Source organism: Oryctolagus cuniculus, chromosome 7 (genome assembly GCF_964237555.1).
Source record: "Oryctolagus cuniculus chromosome 7, mOryCun1.1, whole genome shotgun sequence".
NCBI classification, from domain to species: Eukaryota; Metazoa; Chordata; class Mammalia; order Lagomorpha; family Leporidae; genus Oryctolagus; species Oryctolagus cuniculus.
Window position 1 is genome coordinate 48,910,560 of NC_091438.1, and position 22,737 is coordinate 48,933,296.

A 22,737-nucleotide genomic window follows, 5' to 3' on the forward strand; every position below is an offset into this window, starting at 1 on the left:
CGCATGGGAGACCAGGAGGAAGAACCTGGCTTCTGGCTGTAGCGGCCATTTAGGGGGTGAACCAATGGAAGGAAGACCTTTCTCTCTCTCTCACTGTCTCTAGCTGTCAAACAAACAAACAACAACAACAAAAGATTTATTTTATTTATTTGAAAGAGCAAGAGCAAGAACGAGAGAGAGAGAGAGAGAGACCATCCACTGGTTCACTCCTCAATTGGCTGCAGTGGCTGGAGCTGTGCCGATCTGAAGCCAGGAGCCAAGAACTTCTTCCAGGTCTCCCATGCAGGCACAGGGGCCCAAGGACTTGGGCTGTCTGCTACTGCTTTCCTAGACCATAGCAGAAAGCTGGATTGGAAGTGGAGCAGTCGGGACTAGAACCGGTGTCCATATAGGATGCCAGCACTGCGGGCCAGGGTTTCAACCCGCTGTGCCACAGCGCCAGCTCCCAAAGTCTTTTCTGAGGCAATGCCAGGAAACTAGAACTCCTTATTTTCAGCTCTGTGGTCCCAAATGACCTTGGAGAAAAGGCAGACTTCAGCTGGGGAAAGGTCAGTAGAGTAGAAGTCTCCCCTGGTCTGGCCAAATTAACTAACTGAGCAATTCTGTCTAGACAATTTCTCTTTTCTGTCTTCTGGCCAAATGTGACATACAAGGGCCCTTAAAAAATTTCATGGAAAAATGGAATTAAAATATGTTGTTTTTGGTGCAAAATATTTTGAAATCCATGCATATTTTTGTTGTTTTTTTTTTTTAAATATTCATTTGAAAGGCAGAGTTACAGAAAGAGAAGGAGAGACAGAGAGATCTTCCATACACTGGCTCACTCCACAAATGGCACAATGGCTGGTGTTCTGCCAGGCCAAAGCCAGGAGCCAGGAGCCTCCTCTGGGTCTCCATGTGGGTGCAGGGTGATGCTTTCTCAGGCGCATTAGCAGACAGCTGGATTGGAAGTGGAGCAACCGAGACATGAGCCAGGCCCATATGGGATGCTGGCATCGCAGGCAGCAGTTTAGCCCACTATGCCACAATGCTGGCTCCAGCATAGATTTTAAATAATATGCATTTCCTTTTTTTAAAAAAGATTTATTTATTTGAAAGAGTTATAGATAGAGGGAAAGACAGAGACAGAGGTCTTCCATCCACTGGTTTACTCCCCAGATGGCCGCAATGGCCGGAGCTGCACCAGTCTGAAACCAGGAGCCAGGAGCTTCCTCTGGGTCTCCCACACAGGTGCAGGGGCCCAAGGACTTGGGCCATCCTCCACCACTTTCCCAGACTATAGCAGAGAGCTGGATTGGAAGAGGAGCAGCCGGGACTAGAACCATCATCCATATGGAATGCTGGCGCTTCAGGCCAGGGCTTTAACCCGCTGCGCCACAGCACCAGCCCCAATAATGTGCACTTTTATGATCTTTTTAAACATACTTCATATGTATACATTTCAAAATTTTTTCAAAAAAATATTTTAAATTCCATTTTCCATGAACCTTTTAAAGTACCCTCACATGAAAGGAGATGGCAGCTCCCGCCCTCCTAACCTCTTCCTCGGCCACATACCTATTGGTGGCCTGCTTGATTTGAGTTCTAGCTGAAGAACCTTCAAAATCAAACCAAGATGGAGTGACCTAAGCCAATACCATTAAAAACAAGAAGTTACCTTTGCCCCAAATAAAATTAAAGTTTAAAAATTATAGCCCTAAACTTTTTCCCCCAAAGCTAAAATTAGGTGCAGCTATAAAAATAAGGGACCCTATGCTTAGCTAGCTGCGACACTTGTGCCTGGCTGTGCTAAGACCTAACCCAGTTTGTATGCCTCCTAATACTCAAATAACGGTGTGGGAAGTGGGACGCCGCTCTCCCACCAGGGGAACAAAGGGAGCGAGATGTCATCCCCCTCAGGGTGAACAAGATGGCGCTGGCAGGGAAAGGAACTACTAAAAAAGTAAACAACAAAATGGCGACGAGTTGCATGCCTCCCATGTGTTCTCGTAGCTGATTGGATAGAGGATGCATGCCCTTCACATGATCAGCTCACGGATTGGACTGCTGTGTGCATGGCCTCCCATGTGATCCCGTAGCTGATTGGATAGAAGATGCATTCCCTTTACATGATCAGCTCGCGGATTGGACTGCTGTGTGCATGGACTCTATAGTGCTTTTGATTGGTCGCTGCGGGTATATAAACCGTGTGGCTTTGTGCTGGGGGCACTCTCTGGACTCCCGAGTTCAGGAGGCCCATCTGCGCAGATGACAAATAAATCCTCTTGCTTTTGCATCAGCTGGTCTGGAGTCTGAGTCTCTGGGGTGTGCCTCTCGACGTATTAGCATCCTCACTCCAAGGGTCTAACATAGCTTGCAGATGGTGACCTTGAACTCTGCTTCGGGGTTTGTCTCCTTTCTTGCTAATTGACAAAATTGCTGATCTTCCTGCTACTTGGCTGAAGCAGTTCTTGGAAAGGACTGGCTAGCTGCCTGAGGTATCTTTAGCCTCCTGGGCTGAAAATAGGGTGGGGAAATCCAGTGGATGGCAGGAGGTCAGCAAAAGTGGATGTGTCCTGCCTTTGTTCTCAGGAGCATCTGGACTTTTGTGGGTAGATCTGGACTTTTGTGGGTAGACTGGTATCACCCTGCGGTGTGGGAGCTAGAAGTCCTCCTAGCGGCCATCTGTCCAAATTCACATTTCACACATGAGGAAGCTGATGCATGCAGACTCACAGGACTTTCCCAAAGGTACAAAGCGACCGAGCAGTGAGGCTGGATCATAAGGGGTGCTTTGTCCAACTGAGGTAGCAGTTTTTCCACTTGGCTTGGTTCCTAACGAGTCTACACCTACAAGCCCCGCTTCCTCTCTTTCGAAGCTCAAACTGCAATAGAAATCAAGGAAAGGAACCACGGATGCTTAGTCATCCTTTCCCCTTGACCTCTGACCTTCTATTTTTTTTTTGCTTTCCACTCCCAGTAGAAATTACATGTTGCGTCCAGGGCTCCCAGTAAGGCCGCCCTCAAACCGCTTGAGTCCTAGAGCGTATGTACAGACAGACCCCACGCTCAAGCTGTCTGCCCAGAGTGAGAGGGGACCAGGAGGCTAAGGAAGGATCACAGGGCAGGGAAGGGCGGAATTCTTGCCGTAGACCTGATCCTGCTTGGGGCCAGCGCAGCCCAGGCTGTGGGTTTGAGAGTGATCTGTTGTTCAGTGTAAACAGGCTGCAGCAGGCTGGCGGCACAAAGGTGAGCAGGTACCGTGTGGGTGCTCTGTTCAGTTTGTAAGCAGGCCCCAGGCCCTGACCTCTCTGGTAGTCCCCTGGAGAGAACGGTAGCCCTGACCTGACCTGGGCCCCAGGCTTTAGCCCTCGTCTGCCTGAAAGCACCTTCAGTAAGTTGGGGAAAGGTCCATGGAGACAGCCTAGCTCATAACTGGAACTACTCCAGGATCTGGGGAAGCTGCTGGGTCCCGTGTCTCAGGCTTTGTCCAGCAAAGTCATCTGCCAGAGAGGCAGGAGGCCAGACAGGGCCAAGTCCAAGAATGGCTGCGCTTTCCCACACCTTGTCTTTGAGGAGCACAACAGATCCCAAGTGGCCACGCCGACCTTTGTCCTCCTTTTCCAGTTGCACATGCAGGGCAGTGGGAGTGGGAATGTGGCCGCAGCCCTCCTGTGCTGTCTCTCAGCCAGAACTTTTGTTCTCAGTCTTTTAAGTTCCCAGAGTGGAATTAAATGGGATTTAGTGGGTGGCTGTGCCCCAAACACAGACCAAGGTCCAACTGACCAGGTTAGGACTGGTGTGTGTGTGTAAAAAGAAAGGCAAAAGTTAAATTGTCAGAGTCTTTGACTTAAGTGTTTTGTCGGTCTCTCCCTAACTACAACCACAGGCTGAAATATAATTATGGGAAACCCCACTTCGGTCCACTGGCCCCTCCCAACCTCCACTCACACAATACCTTAGACAGCCAGAAAAGGAAACACGTCAATCATCACAAATTGCGCAATAACTCTGGAATGTTCTGTTTCTATTCTTGTTTCCTTCTCTGCTTTCTTGGCTACTTCTATCCTAGCACCTACCAACACATCCAAATTGGGCTTTTAACGTGCTTTAAGTGGAGCCTCAGCCCCTCTTCATTCTCTGCAATGGGGACAGATCGTCAGTCTCTATCATTTGACGCTGTAGGGATTCAGTCAGGCTGTCTAAGGCACTTAGAGAATTTCTCGAAGGTTCTCCTACATTCTGACTTGCAAATGCTCAGAGAGTTACTATGATAGCATCCCAGATATCTGTGCATGTCTCCTGATTCAGTTCCTATTCTGGACACGCAGCTCGCCCGTGACTGTGGCATGGCAAGTGCCTGCAACCAATCAGCTCACCTAGGGCTTCCTCGGAAGCCAATCAGAGCCTGGGGAAGTGACCTCACCCAAGGGAAACTGTGTGGGCGCAGCTCTATGAGTGTCCCTAAGTCACTCTCCGCCTCCCCACCCATCTTACTTCCTGTAAAGCAACACCGCCTACTCCCCTCCCCCCAGAAGGGAGTGAGAAAGGCTAACTAAATTCCACAAAGGGAAGAAGCAAAAGAGAAACTGCACACACCAGCTTCTGCAGGTGCAGAGTAGGACAGGGGGCCCCCTCTGCCAGACATGCCTTTCCAAGTGGGGCCTCCAGGCTGGCAGAGGAGTGAGTGTGCCCAGGAGTCAGTGCCTCTCCCCTCCTCCCTCCCTGCACCTGGCTTTCTTGACTCTCTCCATAAAAATAGCTGGTACCATTCTTTGTAAATAAGGACAAAGTGAAGGTCAGGTGTAGGAAAGAGAGGGCCTGTGACCTTGTGAACAGGTGTGAACAGAGGCGATCCCAGCCCCACAGCCTGGGAAGCCGAGGCTCAGCAGCTGGCAGGGCTGCTGGCGGCAGGGCTGTTTTTCTCGGCAGCTCGCTCTGCAGAGCCCTGCAGATGAGTTCCCTGACAGCCCAGATTGCATGTATCCTGTCATGGCGGAGAGGAGGAAGGGACAAAGACAGCAGGCCGTGATCCTGTGTTCACATGAGACTCAGATCAGCATCCCCGTCATTCCCCTAGCCTCTCCCACCAGGCCTCATCCAGGACAGGGAAACAGATAAAAGGCCTTTATTTAAAAATATAAAACTGGCTCCCACCCCAGTGACCTCTGGCAAGAGTAGTAAAATGGGCTGGGGGCGTATGTGTGGCTGTCTCAGCTCCAACAAGCTGGGTTCCTCTGTCCATTCTTCTTACTGGTTTCAAACAGTGAGGACGTGGGTCCTCTTCCCTTTCCCCAGGAGAAGAGGTGACACAAAAGTAGGAAGAGGAGAAAGAGAGAAGAGACTGCTGTCCGGCACCGCTGTCCACTTGTGGCTCCGGGGACCAAACACAGGTGATCTGGACACTGACCAAATGAGTTCTCATGCACAAAACCAAATAGGGACAGCTACTGCCTGCATCCCACATGAAGGACGATGTGAGTCCAGGCCCTTCTTCAGTATATAGCCTCATCCATATTGTCATCACTGTCACCCCCAAAATCCTCTCCATTGTCAAAATATGACATGATGTAATCAGTTTCCTGAAATGAAAAAAAAAAAAAAAGTACAATCAGGCATCATCTTGGCATTCTTGCTGCCTGGGTCCCAGGCCCCTTCCCTCCAAACTCCCACCACTCCAAGCCTGCACAGCCCTTCCACCTGCAGCTGTTCTGAGAAGGGCCTGGGGGCACAGGAAGAGGAGGGAAGCCTCTACTCCAGAGGCAGTTAGGTGTCTCGCAGAACACCTTGGCATAAAGAGCTGAGACCCCAGAGCAGGAGGAGAGGAGGGGGTCCCCTTCACCTCCTCATGTTCTTCTTCATCATACTCCTCCTCTTCTTCCTCTTCCTTCTCTTCTTCTTCTTTATCCTCCTCTTCCTCCGAGGTCACTTCTTCTTCCTTCTTCTCCAGGGTCTCGCGTGAAGATGAACAGGAAGAGACTCAGATTCAGCTCTCAGAAGGGAAAACTGAGGCACACACAGGCCAAGGGAGAGGGACTGGGTGAGGGTCCCAGGAGGTCTCTCGGCGCACTTCCACCTCACCTCCAGTTTCTGTATTGTTTCCTCCTTATCTTCTGCGGTCTTAGGCGGCCTCTTAGGGAGTAGAATGGGGGCCCCTGGTGGAGGGATCAAAAAGTGAACCATCAGATAGCAATTTTCCTGGCCGGCTGCCTAGCCTGCCCTCCTGCAGGGAACATGGCACTCTGCTGCCCTCAAGTGGCTACCACAGCATCTGGCAACAGCGCTTGATTGGGTGGGAACTGGGGAAGCAGGGGAAAGGCCTCCTTGGGCTGGCGGAGGAAACTTCTCCCAGCTCTGTCCAGATACACTCACGCTCCTTCTGTAGCTTCCGCACTCGTATCTTCAGCTCCCGGGGTAGACGTCGCCAGTCTGGGAACAGCAGGCATGCACACATTAACGGGACCCTGCCTGGGGTCACCGGTGAACGGTGACTGACTTTCAAGGACAGGAAGGAAAGGGTTGGGTCCAAGGTGTTCAGAACAAAACTGGTCGGGACGCCTCCCCGAGGAGTGGGCGTTATTAATGGGTTTCCCGGGTAGACCCTGAGGGCGTTTTGGAGCACAGCCAAGGCTCTGGTTTACAATTCTGGATGGACAGAGGGAGGAGGGTGGCTTGAGATATCGCAAGTGTTTGAACGAAAGGCAGTGGATGAAGGACCCAGCACCTACCAGGGTTCCAATCAATGGCATTGTCAATCGGCCCCGACATCTGATATTTGTCCGAGTAACGTTCCACATCTGAGGGGTCAAGGGTCAAAGTTGTATTCCTTCAGAGCCCCTAGAACGGGGCTGTTCCTGAGGGCCCAGCCCTCTCAATACTCAGGAATCAGCAGTCCTCTCACCCCAAACCCAGAGCTCAGGGTGTCAGCCCAAGTGAAGACCGCATCACTCTTCCAGTCTGCAGTTTCACCACCCCAAATGATGACGATTTGTTTTCTCCCTTAGCTCAAGGCCATGGTTATATTGAGAAGTGTGCTGCAGTGGAGCAGACACTAGGGGACAAGAAACCAGCATTTTTGTCAGTTCTTTACCCTTTATTAATGGGGTTAACTTAAGGCCTTTCATCCAGGAAAGCACCAGTTGTCAATGCACTGAAGTACTCTATGTCCCTCCCAGCTGATAAATATCCACTGTCCCAGGTCTCACAATGGCACTCACTGGGCTCCCTGGCCTCGCTTTAACCCACCAGGCAAGGGTGAGTACTTCACTCCGAGACCCGGCACCAGCCTCCTTCTGACTGGTCAGTGTCTCTAATAACCAGATTGTTAAATTTCTTAATGTGTCTCTCCTTTGTACGGGTGAAATGGGATCTTAATATTTAATTTCCCCCTGTCCCAAGGCTTCTGTGAGACCCCAAAACAAACCACAAATACTATAAAGATACAGAAGGAATTATAGTCTTGGTTAGTGCATTTCTTGTGCGTCTCCAGCCCCCATGGAGCTGAGCAGGGGACATCACTGCTCAGTAGGCACCCCAAACGTGATGCTGGCATTGCAACTGACCTCTCTTGGGGACAGCTGGCCGGATGAAGTAGGGGAGCTGCCTCATGGCCCCTCGTAGCTCCTGTTTCAGTGCCAGGACATATTCCCCTTCCTCTCCTGAGGGCAGAGGCACTGGACGGAACTCCAAGGGCTAAGGAGGCAGGGGCAGCGGTCAGCTGAGGGAGAAAGCGGTGCAGTACAAACCTAGGAAGGCCTCTGCCCCTGTTTTAATCCAAAGCCCCTGCTACACAGAGGGCCAGAATAGGATGGGGGAGTGACACAGCACTGTGAAATCTGGCAATCTAGGGGTGTGAGAAGTAAGGGAAGATACCTCTTTGTCTGGAAAACATCACTGGGGAACTGGGAGTATAGGGTAAGGGAGGGGCATGAGGAGGATGGTGTTTTGATAGGCAGGGGTCCAGGAATCCAGGGTCATATAGGATCAGCCTGGGGCATGTGGAAATCTTTGGGAGAGAGGGGAGATACTCACCGGGAAGAGCGGAGAAGGCTGCAAGGTAGGTGGGGGCAAAGCATCCCCCTTCCCAATGCCCACGGCCTCCATGTTGAAGGTCAACTGACCCCGGCCACGACCCCGGCCCCCACCCCGGCTGGCCATGGCAGAGGGGGCCTGGATACTCCGAGATCTCGTGAGAAAAACCTGATAGAGACAAAAACAAAGAGAAAAAAAAAAGTACAGGAGAATGGACAGAGGGCCAAGAAGATAGAAGACACTCAACCTTTTCTCCCTTGGACTTGAAAATCAACATCATTCAACAGATTATGAGGGAGAAGACATACTGTCAGGCCAGGTATTTATGAAAACATCAACATGGATAAGACACAGTCCCAACTGGCCAGATAATTACAATATGGTGTCATTACAGTATAATGAAGTGGGCGATTAGACCCTTGAACAAAATTTTTCTACGTTACTAAGAAAATTACTATCTGCATTTTTATATATAAGCTTTGAATTTTTTCTCTCCCTGCCTTTCCAACCCAACCAAAATCCCAATTCAATCCAATGTAACGACTTCAGCAAAACATTTATGAAACAAGACAGCATGCAGGCACTGGGCGGGGGACACAGGGAGGGGCTACCAACCTCACTGTCAACCAGGAGAAAATAAAAACTACTCCTTTTGAGCACCACTTAGAAGCACAGATTCTTAAAATTGGAAGCATCCTTGGAGGTCTGCTAGTCCAAACCCTTCGCAGGGTAAAACTACTCTAATTGTTCATTATGCCACTTCTGGGGGCATTTTCCCATGGACAAGGTGTCCATTCTCTCCCAAGGCAGTCCACTCTACTGTGGTCAACTATGATGAACCCTAAGTTCCTTCTTCTGCTGAACTGAACTCTGTCTCCTGCTGTCGGTGCTGAGGAGTCAGGCAGAGACAGCTAGGATGGGTGATAAAATCCCCAAATGAAAATGAAACCTGAAAGAAGTGACATCCCAGCAGCAAACAGTACCCAGATCTAATACCATTTTCCTAGGAAAAGAACCAGGGCTCTTTGGAAAAGAGCTGATTCCAGGACTGGGCAGAAAACACACAAGAAGAGTCTGGAGCATTTTAAGGTGCCAAAATGTAAGGGTTCACTCAAAGCCACAACAGGGGCCAGTGCCGTGGTGCGGTGAGTAAAACCTAAACGGACATTGGTTCAAGTCCCAGCTGCTCCACATCTTATCTAGCTCTTGCTGTGGCCTGGGAAAGCAGTAGAAGATGGCTCAAGCCCTTGTGGTAAGACCCAGAGGAAGCTCCTGGCCCCTGGCTTCAGATCGGTGCAGCTCTGGCCATTGTGGCCAATTGGGGAGTGAACTAGCCAATGGAAGACCTCTCTCTCTCTCTCTCTGCCTCTCCTTTTCTCTCTGTGTAACTCTGACTTTCAAATAAATAAATCTTACACACACACACAAAAGCCATATGGGGCTATGTCAAAAGGCCTCAGGGCCAGAACTGAAACAGTTCCTAATGGCCAAATAGTGATGTAGATACTCCACCCTAAAACAGCAAGAGCATAACCCTCACTCTTTACATGTGGACTGTGTATGAGAAATTTCATCTGACGCAGTTTTGGAAAGCTGAGGGCAAGTTACAGAACGGCTTTGTAGTGGAAAGACCAGACAAACAGTACTTCAGCCAGGTGACCAAGATCAACATCAATAGCCATGAGCCATATTGATAGTGTATGCCCTTAATATGATATGTGGCGGCCGGCGCCGCGGCTCACTAGGCTAATCCTCCGCCTTGCGGTGCTGGCACACCGGGTTCTAGTCCCAGTGGGGGCACCGGATTCTGTCCTGGTTGCCCCTCTTCCAGGCCACTCTGTGCTGTGGCCCAGGAGTGCAGTGGAGGATGGCCCAAGTGCTTGGGCCCTGCACCCCATGGGAGACCAGGATAAGTACCTGGCTCCTGCCTTTGGATCAGTGCGGTGCGCCGGCCGCAGCACGCCAGCCATGGCGGCCATTGGAGGGTGAACCAACGGCAAAGGAAGACCTTTCTCTCTCTCTTTCTCTCTCACTGTCCACTCTGCCTGTCAAAAAAAATAAATATGATATGTGGCACGGCACGTGGCCTCACTCATCATCCTCCCCCAGACCCATGTCCCCTGTCTAGTCATGAGAAAAGTATCAGACAGACTCCAGTGGAAGGGCAGTGCTCATCGTATCTGACTACTACTCCCTACCTACCTAGAAACTATCACAGCCAAGAGCAGCTTAAATATCTTGTGGCATCCTGGATGGAATCCTGGTGCAAAAAAAAAAAAGAGTATTAGGTTAAAAAACAAATAAGTCTGAGTCCAGCATGGATTTGTTACTAATAATGTAACAATTTGGTTCATTATTTGTAACAAAGGTACTATAAGAATATATGATATTTTTAATTGGGAAAACAAGGCTCACACTGTGGCACAGAGGGTTAAGCTGGTTCTAGTCCTGGCTCCTCCATTTCCAATCCAGCTCCCTGCTAATGCAGGCAAAGTAGCAGAGGATGGCCCAAGTGCTTGGACCCCTGCCATTCATCTGGGAGACCCAGATGAAGCTCCAGCAGATGGAAGATTGATCTCTCTCTCTCTCTCTCTCTCTCTCACTTCCTGCCTTTCAAATAAATAAATAAATCTTAAAAAAAATTGGGCCGGCACCGTGGCTCACTAGGCTAATCCTCTGCCTTGCGGTGCCGGCACACGGGGTTCTAGTCCTGGTCAGGGTGCCGGATTCTGTCCCGGTTGCCCCTCTTCCAGGCCAGCTCTCTGCTGTGGCCAGGGAAGTGCAGTGGAGGATGACCCAAGTACTTGGGCCCTGCACCCCATGGGAGACCAGGAGAAGCACCTGGCTCCTGCCATTGGATCAGCGCGGTGCGCCAGCTGCAGTGCGTGGGCCACGGTGGCCATTGGAGGGTGTACCAACGGCAAAGGAAGACCTTTCTCTCTGTCTCTCTCTCTCACTGTCCACTCTGCCTGTCAAAAAATAAAATAAAAAAAAATTAAAAAAATAAAGTACTCACATCCCATATCAGAGTACCCAGGTTGGATTCCTGATCTAATTCCTGCTCCTGACTCTAGCTTCCTGCTAATGCAATCCTTGGAAGGTAGCATGTGATGGCTTGAGTAACTGGGTTCCTACCACCCATGCGAGAGACCTGGATTGAGTTCCACACGCCTGACTTCATCCCCTCAGGGTCATCATAGGCATTTGGGAAGTGAACCAGTGGATAGGAGCTCTTTCTCTGTCTCTCTGCCTTGCAAATAAATAAAACAACAATAACAGGGGCTGACCCCATGGCCCAGTAGGTTAATCCTCCACCTGCAGTGCTGCCATTCCATATGGGTGCCAGTTCTAGTCCTGGCTGCTCCTCTTCCAATCCAGCTCTCTGCTGGGAATGCAATAGAAGACAGCCCAAGCGCTTGGACTCCTGTACCCATGAAGGAGACCCAGAAAAAGCTCCTGGCTTACAGCTAGCAGTTAAGATGCCATTTGAGGGCTGACACTGAAGTGTAGTGGGTAGGACCACTGCCTGCTGTGCCAGCATCCCATATGAGCACTGGTTCGTTCAAGTCCTGGTTGCTCCACTTCTGATCCAGCTCTCTGCTATGGCCTGGGAAAGCAGTGGAAGATGACCCAAGCCCTTGGGCCCCTGCACCCACGTGGGAGACCTGGAAGAAGCTCTCCTGGCTCCTGGCTTCGGATTGGCACAGCTCCAGCCTTTGCAACCATCTGGAAAGTGAACCAGTGGATGGAAGACCTCTCTCCATTTTTCTACCTCTTTCTGTAACTTTGACTTTCAAATAAATAAATAAAATAAATCTTAAAAAAAAAAGCAGTATCAACCACATAAGCGTGGACATCATGGCACAGCAAGTTAAATTGCCACTTGGGACAGCTGTATCCCATATCTGAATGCAAGGTCGAGTCATGGCTCCTCAACTTCCAATCCAGCTTCCTGCTAAGGTACCTGGGAAGGAAGTGGATAGTAGTCCAAGTACTTGAGTCTCTGCCACCACATGGATAGCAGCACGGAAGATCTCTGTCTCTCTGTCACTCTGCCTTTATATAAAATATATACATTATATATAGAGATTTATGTACAAATTTATATATGCATATATTACATCATGTATATGCATATATGTGTATTTAATATATACATGTATGTGTGTATACATATACATAAATGTATGTGTTATCTATCTATCTATCTATCTATCTATCTATCTATATATATATAAAATCTCACACATTAAGGGACAGAGGGTGCCTCCTGGAGACTAGAGAATTTGTCATCACCTCTTCAGCCCCTTTCAAGGGAAAGAACACTCTAGCCAGTTGGTTTAGATATCTTTGCACTTGACAGATGCAGTTATCTTTTTTAAAGATTTATTTTATTTATTTGAAAGACAGAGTTACAGAGAGAGGTAGAGACAAAGAGAGGGGTCTTCCATCCACTGGCTCACTCCCCAGAGAGGTAGAGACAGAGAGAGAAGTCTTCCATCCGCTGGCTCACTCCCCAGACAGCCGCAATGGCCAAAGCTGCGCCGATCTGAAGCCAGGAGCCAGGAGCTACTTCCAGGCTCCCATGTGGGTGCAGGGGCCCAAGGACTTGGGCCGTCTTCTACTGCTATCCCAGGCCATAGCAGAGAGCTGGATTGGAAGAGGAGCAGCCAGGACTAGAACCAGCACCCGTATGGGATGCCAGCACTTCAGGCCAGGGAGTTAACCTGCTGTGCCACAGCGCCGGCCCCAACAGATACAATTCTAATAGCAGAGATGGGAGCTGTTTTGATTCCAAAAAGTGATGAGTCAAAAAAAGGCCATGAGCTTTGAGGTTAAACAAATCTAATTCCATTTCCACATATTAAACAAATGACCCAAGGATGCAGAGGAAAAAGAAGACAACATTTTATGTAATCCAGGCAATAAACTAAACTGGTTGTTGGGAAACTATAAACAATCCATTTACCCCACTTAGCTCAGGAATTTACAACAACCTTCCCTAAAGTCCACTCTGCATTCTGCTTCTGCCAAACAACAGCAACTCTCCTACACTATACCCATTCCCAATCATGCATGCCTGTGTATTGTGCAAGAAGTTACCAAGAGGCAAGTCTCAACAGATCAGACAGAAAACACTAGCAATTATTAACTTTAAAGAAAACAGTACTTGTAGTGGTTAAAACATAGATTTCAGTACCAGCTCCAGCATTTCCTATCTCCATTGACTTTGGCAGTTTATTTCTCTCATCCTGTTTACTCATCCTTAAAGTGGGATTAATAATAGTAATAATATTATTATTACTTTAAGTCAAACAAATATTTACTGAATATTTATTGTTTGCCAAACTGTTTTAGGTGCTAGTGATATAGCAGGAAGCAAAAAGAACAAAAACTGTGGCACAGGGGCCTGTGGTGTTAGCATCCCATATGGGTTCTGGCTTGAGACCCACCTGCTCCACTTCCAATCCAGATCCCTGCTGATGTGCCTAGGAAAGCATCAGAACATGGTCCAAGTCCTTGGACCCCTGCACCTATGTGAGAGACCTGGAAGAAGCTCCTGGCTCTTGACTTTGGATTGGCCCAACTCTGGCCACTGCAGCCATTTGGGGAGTGAACCAGTGGGTGAAAGATACCTCTCTCTGTCTCTCCTTCTCTCTGTAATCCTGCCTTTCAAATGAATAAATCTTTTTAAAAAATCACTCCTATAGAAAAATGGACCAGGGCCAGCACTGTGGTGTAATGGGTAAAGCCACTGCCTGCAGTGCTGGCATCCTATATGGGTGCTGGTTCAAGTCCCGGCTGCTCCACTTCCAATCCAGCTCTCTGCTATGGCCTGGGAAAGCAGTAGAAGATGGTCCAAGTCTTTGGGCCCCTGCACCCATGTGGGAGACCTAGAAGAAGCTCGTGACTCCTGCTTCAGATCAGCTCAGTTCTGGCCAATGCAGCCATCTGGGGAGTGAACCAGCAGATGGAATATCTTTCCCTCTCTCTCTCTGCTTCTGCTCTCTGTAACTCTGCCGTTCAAATAAATAAATAAATCTTAAAAAATAAAATGGGCAAAGGACATGAATAGGCAATTGATAAAAGGATAACCAATAAAATCACACTTCATCTATCAAATTGACAAATATTTAAATAATAATCAGGTTATAATGAATGTTTTTCAGATGAATACTCTCATACCTCACACAAATACTACAAATACAACCTTTCAAGGGAGCAATTTGATCACTAGAATCAAGAACCATTTAAAGCTTATATAGTTAATCCAATAATCTGATTTTTAAAAAATCTACCCTAAAGAAGCCATCAGATATGCAGTCAGAGATAGAAGTACAGTATGTTCATCAAAAAGTTATTTATGGTAACACAAATTCTGTCCAAAAATAAATGAACAGTTAAAAAAAGCAAATATCTATTTAACCTATTTAATCTATTTAATATCTATGTACCACAAAATTATGACTTCAAATATTTAAAATTAGAAAAATGTTTATAATATAATATGGAATGGGAGAAAACATAAAATTGCATTTATCACATGGCATTACTTATGTTTGACAAACACATGCATATATATACACAGAGAAAAATAAACTGAAAAGATACAAATAAAAAAGTATTGAGTTATCACTACATCATAATCATGAAATTGTACGTATCAAAAATCAAACAGGATGGTTTGCTTTAAGATGCTACAACCAGGACAGATCTCCCTCTTTTATAATGGAAGTGTGGAATGCATTTCACTGATTACATATGCTTTCTTTAGAATATTTGTTTGATAGTGACTGAAGAACAACTATCCAAAAATGGGAAGATATGCAAAGATGGATAAGGAGTTCTCTTACCAAAGATGTTCACATAGATGCCGGGTAACGATTTGCTAAATGGGATTTATTAGAGGTAGGGTGCAAGCTGGAGCACGTGATTCGCTATAGTCCTCATCGTCTAGCATTGTGGCTCCCACACGTTAGGTGCTCAATATATGTTGAATGAATGATTGAACAAATCATGATTTCTACAGGCCTTTACAAACTGGAGACATTCTGATTCACAAGGCCTCACCTGGTCACTCCGGTTCTCCTGGCTCTCTTCTCCGGACTATGAGAGCAATTACAAAACACCAATGTTATGAACCACTAATGTAACGGCCCTTAATTACATGCTGTATTGTCTTTTATTCATCCCTAATTACCTTAGGAGTTTAAATTCCACCTCCCCAACGAGAGTGCGGTTCCTGGAAATCAGTTACATTCAATTAAAGCTTAATTGAGCACTACATATTAAGTACTGGAACCGCCCTACAAAATCTTGTATTTTAAGAAGAACAGAAATATAAAGTGAGCGTGTGCACTAAGTGCTCTCATCCAGGTGTGCATACTATGCGACCATCAGGCTGGGAAATAATTCATTCTGCAAGAAGGGCGGTCCGGGAACGCTACAGGTAGACGGACTATTTCAGCTGCGTCCTAGTGGACAACAGGAGTTTGCGAGGCTCTTAGTCGGTGGGATAATATTAATAGACGGGGGGCAGGTGATGTCATCGCAAAGGGTCAGAGGTACAAGAGCGAGTCCTTCACACTTTCTGTTTTAAGACGAATCTCTGTGCCGGATACGCAATAGAGAACTCGGGTTCTCTGGTATACAATCAATACAGCAATGGGAGCCCGGGGCAGAGCGGGTAGGGAGCCCGAGGGCGCCGAGCCAACAGGCTGCTGGAAAGCGCTGTCTGTCTCGCAGCCCGGCCCGCACAACTAGCTGGGGAAGTGTGGGATCGAACCAGGTCGCAGCCACCGGGTCAGAGCCTTACCTGCTGCCCCTCCCCCAGGCGAAGCCCACGCCGCGGCCAACTTGAAATTTGCTGGTCTTCCTGAAGCTGGTGGCGTCCTAGGCCCGCCTCCCGCAGCTCCTCATTGGTGGGCTCTCGGGGCCAATCTTGGGGAGGCGGAGGAGGGAGGTCCGCCCACTTAAAGCCAAGGAGGAGAAGGAGCGGGCTTGGAGAGCCTGCTGGAGCCGGGGCTTGGGAGGCTGGGCGCGGGAGAGACGGGGTTGTAGTCACCACGGGGCAGTTCTTTGCGACTTCATCCCAGATGGAGGCGCCTCTGGCTAGCGAGGGTTCGCAGAGGGAAGCTGGCGTGGGAGCGCCCTGTTGAGGAAGTCCCCACGGAGAGGCCTAAAGAGGAGAGCCCCTGCCGAAAAATGAACGCTGCCTTTTAAGGGGACCACTCTTCTTGTGACGTGGCCTCTCCCCCATCACTACAACCTTCCCTTCAGTCCTACACTGCCTCCCTCCGGCACCGCCAATGGATAATTCCTTTATAAAAATGTTTTTCTGTGGGCTGTTACCAAATCTGCGAGGATGGTGGGAAGCGGGTTTGGGAAAGCAAGGACTGGGGAATCGGGGAACCAGGGTTTTCTGCGTTCCCCCTGCTTTGTAGCCCCTCCAAGCCCTGTGGTAAAGAGGGGAGGGCAGGATGGAAGGGTGTTACTTTCCCAGAAAACAGAAACAGGGAAGGAGTTGGGAGTGGAAATACAATCTAGGACGTAGGCAACACGAACTTCCCAGATGTCAGAGAAAATGGCCTCTAGGCTGGGAGCAGTAGGTGTAGTGCTCAGTCTTTGATTAGGACAAAAACATACCTGTGAAACTTTGGAGACCACGCTCAGCCTTCCTACATCTCAGTTTTTTCACAGGTAACAAGAAGACAGTCATTTCGATCTTACAGAATTGTGAGGGTTGAACATAATGTATGTAAAGCACTTGGCACATACTTGCCATACACAAAACAGCAACTGGTTAAGAATGGGTAGTTTCCCTGCAAATGTTTAAATGTTTCTCTCTCTTCCTCGCCCAGGGACATTACTTTTTAAAATAAAATTTTTAGGGGCCAGCACTGTGGCATAGCAGGTAAAGCTGCCGCCTGCAGTGCCAGCATCCCATATAGGTGGCAGTTTGAGTCCCAGCTGCTCCACTTCCGATCCAACTCTCTTCTGTGGCCTGGGAAAGCAGTAGTGGATGGCCCAAGTCCTTGAGCCCCTGCACCTGCATGGGAGACCCAGATGAATCTCCTGGCTTCTGGCTTTGGATCGGCTCAGTTCTGGTTGTTACTGTCATCTGGAGAGTGAACCAGTGGATTGACGACTCCTCTCCCACACCCCCCGCATGCGCCTCTCTGTTACTCTACCTTTCAAATAAATAAATAAATCTTTTAAAATAAAGTAAAATAAATTAAAATTTTTAAAGATCTATTGATTTATTTCAGGCTGTTGCTGTTGCACAGTGTGTTAAAACCCTGGCCTGAAGCGCCAGCATCCCATATGGGCAATGTTTCTAGTCCTGGCTGCTCCTCTTCTGATCCAGCTCTCTGCTATGGCCTGGGAAAGCAGTGGAAGATGGCCCAAGTGCCTGGGCCCATGTACCTGCATGGAAGACCTGGAAGAAGCTCCTGGCTCCTGGCTTCAGAGCGAAACAGTTTTGGCTGTTGTGGCCAGTTGGGGAGTGAACCAGTGGATGGAAGACCTCTCTCTCTCTCTCTCTCTCTACCTCTCTCTCTAACTCTGCCTTTCAAATAAATAAAATAAATCTTTAAAAAAAAAAAAAGAGTTACAGGCCAGCGCCGTGGCTCAATAGGCTAATCCTCCGCCTTGTGGCGCCGGCACACCGGGTTCTAGTCCTGGTTGGGGCGCCGGATTCTGTCCCAGTTGCCCCTCTTCCAGGCCAGCTCTCTGCTATGGCCCAGGAGTGCAGTGGAGGATGACCCAAGTGCTTGGGCCCTGCACCCCATGGGAGACTAGGAGAAGCACCTGGCTCCTGGCTTTGGATCAGTGCGATGCGCCCGCCGCGTCGGCCATTGGGGGTGTCTCTCTCTCTCTCTCTCTCTCTCGCTGTCCACTCTGCCTGTCAAAAGTAAAAAAAAAAAAAAAAAAAAAAAAAAAAAGAAGAAGAAGAAGAAGAAGAGTTACAGAGAGGAAATAAAAGATTTTCCAACCACTGGTTCATTCTCCAGATGGCTACAATAGCCAGGGCTGAGCCAAACTGAAATCTGGAGACAGGAAGCCAAACTGAAATCTGGAGACAGGAACTCCATCCAGGTCTCTCACGTGAGTCACTTTCACTGCTTTTCCAGGCGCAATAGCAGGGAGTTGGGTTGCAAATGGAGCCACCAGGATTTGAACCAGAACTTATACAGGATGCCTGGTAACAGGCCTTCCCTTATGTTGCTAGACCACTTCATGAGCCCCAGGGATGTTATTTTTAGACACTTGTGTCTGCGGACCTCCAGTCTAAATTATCTCAGGACCCTAGGTGAACTTTTCAGATCCTTAGCATTCTTTCCTCGTTCCCCCATTTCCCTTGGTACCTTCCAGCTGGACAGAAATTCATTCCTAAAATATGCAGATGGAAGCTATGGTAACCATGGAGACAGGGCAGGTGGCAAGGAGAGGCAGACAGTGAGAGAGACAGATAGTGACAGATAGGAAGACAGAAAACACCAAGAGCAACCAGAATAGAGACCTTCAAGCAAGATGGAAAAATAAAGAGTCTAAGCAAGACTGAGAGTAAGGAAATGCAATGAGAGAAGGTGTTACTTGGTTCCCTCCTTTCCCTGCCCCCTTTCTAGTAGGTCTCTCCTCCCAAGATTAGAAGGAGGCGGCACCTGGGAACGCCCCTCGCCCTATGTAAAAATGCCCCCAGACATCCACTTTCCTTCCTGCTCATCTAAGGGGTCTGCATAAAGGAGCTGAGGCTCTCTGTGCTGTGTGTCCCCTTTTGGTGGAGGTGGGGTAGTGATGTACCTCCCTGTCTGATTCCTGACTGGACCGTGATCTACCAGGGATTTCAACTGCAAGAAGGCAGTCAGACCTCCCGTTTCTCTGCACACTACCGTATGGATGCCGGCTCCGGATCCCAATCGACTGGCTACACCCCTCTGCACAGTGTGTCATGTGCGGTGTGTGACAGGTTAAGTCTGGCGCACAAGCACACCAAATGCGGAGAATGGAGATCTGCTGAGGCTCTGCCGAGAATTCGGATGGTCGCTGTCGTGGTCTCGGAGTCGTCCCCTAAGGGACACTTTAGGTTTGTTGGGGCTTAGGGGAGGTCGGCTCAGATAAGGGAAGTCAAGATTGGAGCCTCCAGGTTTTTCAGGGTTTATGTGTGCATGAGTGGGGGAGCGGTTTGCTGCCGGACGCCCCCACCCGCAGAGACTGGGCTATAAATAGCATAGGAGAGCTCCGCCCCCTTCCCCCCCGCCCCCCCAGCTTCTCTCCTCCCGAGCCGGCGCTGTGCCCGGGGCGCACCGGGAGGAGGGACCAGGATCCGGTGCCGGGGCGCAGATTCTGACACCAAGGGAATCGGGTGCCCCCCCACGCCATGTGGGCCCCTGGGAACCTGGCTCCGCCACCCCGGCTGTCCGGTGAACACGGCCTCAATCCTGGCCAGGCAGAGATTCTGCGGACATTCAGGTATCTATTTGGGTGCACAGCCTGGGAGGGGAAAGAGCAAGGAGTGATGGGGAATACAGCAGGAGCAAAAGAAACCCCCAATTCTCCCTCCACCCGTTTTAGGTCCCAAATGCAAGCTGCTTCCCTCCCCCTACTCAATTTTTGGGGCTGTGGCAACCTAAAAGAGGTTAGGAATGGGAATATGTGTTTATACGGGAGCATGTGTGTGGGTGGGTGGCGTTCAGCATCCTAGAAAGGGGGATTCCAAGTGTGGGTAAGAAAAGGGGGATGCTGGAAAGGTCTGAGAAGCCGTGGGGGTGAGAGTGGGGGTACGGATGTCTCTGCGCGTGCACGTACGCAGCTGCACGCGCGCTCACCCTTCAGCGCGGGTGCACCCTTCCCACCTCCTCAGGCATGCGCTGGGGGGAAGGGGAGGCTCCAAGGCACGAGTTAGAGGCAGGACTGTGTGTCGCCTCACACCGGACGCCTCCAGCGGTGCCTCAGTTTCCTTGCTGAATCCGCCAATATGATCCATCTCTTTCTTGTAGGGTTCAGCTTCATCACTGAGACCCCAGGCCTCTGTCAAGCACCACCCCCAGACCCCTAGCCATCTGCGGCAGGTCCCAGACCCGGCTCCATCAGTGCCCTCTCTCCAGCCGCAGCTATGCTGCACACCGAGGGCCACGCTCTGCTTCGGGCTGTGGGTCAGGGTAAGCTGCGTTTGGCCCGTTTGCTTCTGGAGGGGGGCGCCTACGTGAATGAGGGCGATGCCCAGGGGGAGACTGCGCTAATGGCGGCCTGTCGGGCCCGTTACGACGACCCCCAGAACAAGGCGCGCATGGTACGCTACCTCCTGGAGCAAGGCGCGGACCCCAACATCGCAGACCGCCTAGGGCGCACGGCTCTCATGCATGCTTGCGCCGGAGGTGGGGGCGCCGCGGTGGCTTCGCTGCTCCTGGAGCACGGCGCAGACCCCTCCGTCAGAGATCACGCAGGCGCCTCGGCGCTTGTCCACGCCCTGGACCGTGGGGACCGCGAGACCCTCGCCACACTGCTGGACGCCTGCAAGGCCAAGGGCACGGAGGTCATCATCATCACTACCGATACGTCGCCCTCGGGCACCAAGAAGACGCGGCAGTATCTCAATTCTCCACCGTCCCCGGGGGTGGAGGATCCTGCTCCCGCTCCACCTAGCCCGGGAGTCTGCACGTCGCCTTCAGAAATCCAGTTGCAGACTGCAGGAGGAGGGCGTGGCTTGTTGTCCCCTCGCGCCCAGGAGGAGGAGGAGAAGCGGGACGTATTCGAATTCCCTCTTCCTAAACCCCCCGATGACCCTTCCCCTTCAGAGCCTCTCCCCAAACCGCCCCGCCATCCCCCGAAACCACTCAAAAGGCTCAACTCCGAGCCCTGGGGCCTGGTGGCCCCTCCACAGCCGGTTCCGCCCGCCGAAGGGAGGCCGGGGATCGAGCGCTTGACCGCCGACTTCAACGGGCTGACCCTGAGCGGCAGACCCCGTCTTTCCCGACGTCACAGCACCGAAGGCCCGGAGGACCCGCCCCCGTGGGCGGAGAAAGTGACGGGCGGGGGGCCTCTCTCGCGCCGGAACACAGCGCCCGAGGCTCAGGAGTCTGGCCCAGCCTCGGGGTTGAGGCAGAAGCTCAGCCGCATGGAGCCGGTGGAGCTCGACACCCCCGGACATCTTTGCCCCGACTCGCCCGAGTCCAGTCGCCTGTCCCTGGAGCGTCGCCGATACAGCGCCTCCCCGCTGACCCTCCCTCTAGCCGGCTCGGCTCCCTCCCCGCGCCAGTCCCAGGAGAGTCTGCCCGGGGCTGTATCGCCGCTGAGCGGACGGAGGCGGAGCCCCGGGCTGCTGGAGCGGAGGGGCTCCGGGACGTTGCTCCTGGACCACATCTCGCAAACGCGCCCAGGTTTCCTGCCTCCGCTCAACGTCAGCCCCCACCCTCCCATCCCCGACATTCGTCCCCAAGCCGGAGGTCGGGCGCCTTCGCTGCCTGCCCCTCCGCATGCGGGGGCGCCAGGCTCTCCCAGGACCAAGCGCAAGCTGGTGAGACGCCACTCCATGCAGACTGAGCAGCTACGCCTGCTAGGGGGCTTCCAGAGTCTAGGCGGGCCAGGGGAGCCAGGGCGTTGAGACGTCTGAGAGGAGGCGAGGAGAGTGGGGAGCAGGGTCTTGATGGGACAGGTGGGAGAATCAGCTCACACACACACACACACCAGGGACATAGGGGGTCTCTTGCATGTGCTCATGGGCACGGTGCACGCACACATGGGTCAACATGATGTGTCCACAAGCACAGTCATCTTACTAGCGTGGAAAGGCAAATACTCTTATTTACTGAGTGTATAGACACGTGCATTCATGCCTGGATGTTTCACGTGCATGTGGATTGTTTGTGAACCCACAGGCTCCACACACCAATAAACACACAGGACCACTTGTGCTAAGGTCCCAAACTCACTTGCATTTCTTCAGAAACAGTAGGGAAGCCCTACTTATGGGTAGTCTCCTGTATTTTCGCCCTCCTGCTGAAGCAATCCCGTGCTTTCCATGTATGCCCTGCAACACAGCCTATCATGGTTTTGCACACTCTGTTCATGAATATACCACTCAGGTCTGCAGGTCTTGCTTCTCTCTCCAGGCCTGGCTCCTTGTTCATGCCCTGCTTCCAGCCCCAGTCACGTTTCAGGATACCTTCTTTACTCTTCTTGGGGGGCTCCTGCAGCAGCCCCCAGCCTCAGTTCTGCTGCTACCCTTCCTGCTCTCAACTTCGCTTCTCAATGTCCTGCTTTTTATTCCCACCGGGTTCCGCCAGCCACTACTACAGGTTGACTCATTTTCCAAAGGGGCGGGTCATGGGCTCCAAGCTGCTCTTCTGTCTGTCTGAGCTTTTGAACACCCCCACAGATGGAAGTGGGGAGTAACCCTAACTCACTCCTCTCTCCACTGACATATCAAATAAATGTGTTCAGAAGTCTTTGTTTTGTCACTTCTGCCTAGAGGCGTGGCATGTGGGAAATGAGAAGTGGGGAGGGAGGGTGACACTAATTTATAGCTATAATAAACTAGAGGGGTACCTAGAGATTTCAGCTGTTTTCTCTCCAGGAGTCCAACTGACCAACTGGGATTGTAGAAGAAAAGGCAGAAATGTTCTGTGTCCTGAAGGTTTTAAGGCACCTGATGGGCATTCATTTCCTCCAGCCTCTCCTATATCCATTCTTTATTTCTTATTTTTAATGATTTATTTATATTTTACT

At 50.5% G+C, this 22,737-nt stretch overlaps 2 protein-coding genes across 9 annotated transcripts; one reads left to right on the top strand and one right to left on the bottom strand.

Annotated features, from left to right (window-relative positions):
- Positions 1 to 5,091: 5,091 nt before the first annotated feature.
- POLR3GL (RNA polymerase III subunit GL) lies at positions 5,092 to 20,449 on the bottom strand. 7 transcript variants are annotated; one of them, XM_017345930.3, is made up of 12 exons: positions 20,312 to 20,449; positions 19,409 to 19,503; positions 15,827 to 16,044; positions 15,082 to 15,117; positions 10,213 to 10,270; positions 8,011 to 8,178; positions 7,542 to 7,671; positions 6,708 to 6,776; positions 6,352 to 6,408; positions 6,061 to 6,134; positions 5,822 to 5,932; positions 5,092 to 5,561 (listed from the first exon to the last, which is right to left on the bottom strand). In XM_017345930.3, the coding sequence occupies exons 6-12, from the start codon at positions 8,134 to 8,136 to the stop codon at positions 5,475 to 5,477; spliced, it is 654 nt and encodes a 217-aa protein (XP_017201419.1). In that variant the 5' UTR covers positions 8,137 to 8,178; positions 10,213 to 10,270; positions 15,082 to 15,117; positions 15,827 to 16,044; positions 19,409 to 19,503; positions 20,312 to 20,449; the 3' UTR covers positions 5,092 to 5,474. The 7 variants fall into 7 exon arrangements, with proteins under 7 accessions (XP_017201419.1, XP_008262753.1, XP_051713292.1 ...); XM_008264531.4 differs by having other exon boundaries at positions 15,827 to 16,162; XM_051857332.2 differs by having other exon boundaries at positions 15,827 to 16,205.
- On the top strand, positions 18,967 to 22,457 carry ANKRD34A (ankyrin repeat domain 34A). Of its 2 annotated transcripts, none has more exons than XM_008264530.4 (2): positions 18,967 to 19,096; positions 20,010 to 22,457. In XM_008264530.4, the coding sequence occupies exon 2, from the start codon at positions 20,126 to 20,128 to the stop codon at positions 21,611 to 21,613; it is 1,488 nt and encodes a 495-aa protein (XP_008262752.1). In that variant the 5' UTR covers positions 18,967 to 19,096; positions 20,010 to 20,125; the 3' UTR covers positions 21,614 to 22,457. The 2 variants fall into 2 exon arrangements, with proteins under 2 accessions (XP_008262752.1, XP_002715690.1); XM_002715644.5 differs by lacking the exon at positions 18,967 to 19,096 and adding an exon at positions 19,318 to 19,482.
- Positions 22,458 to 22,737: the final 280 nt, after the last annotated feature.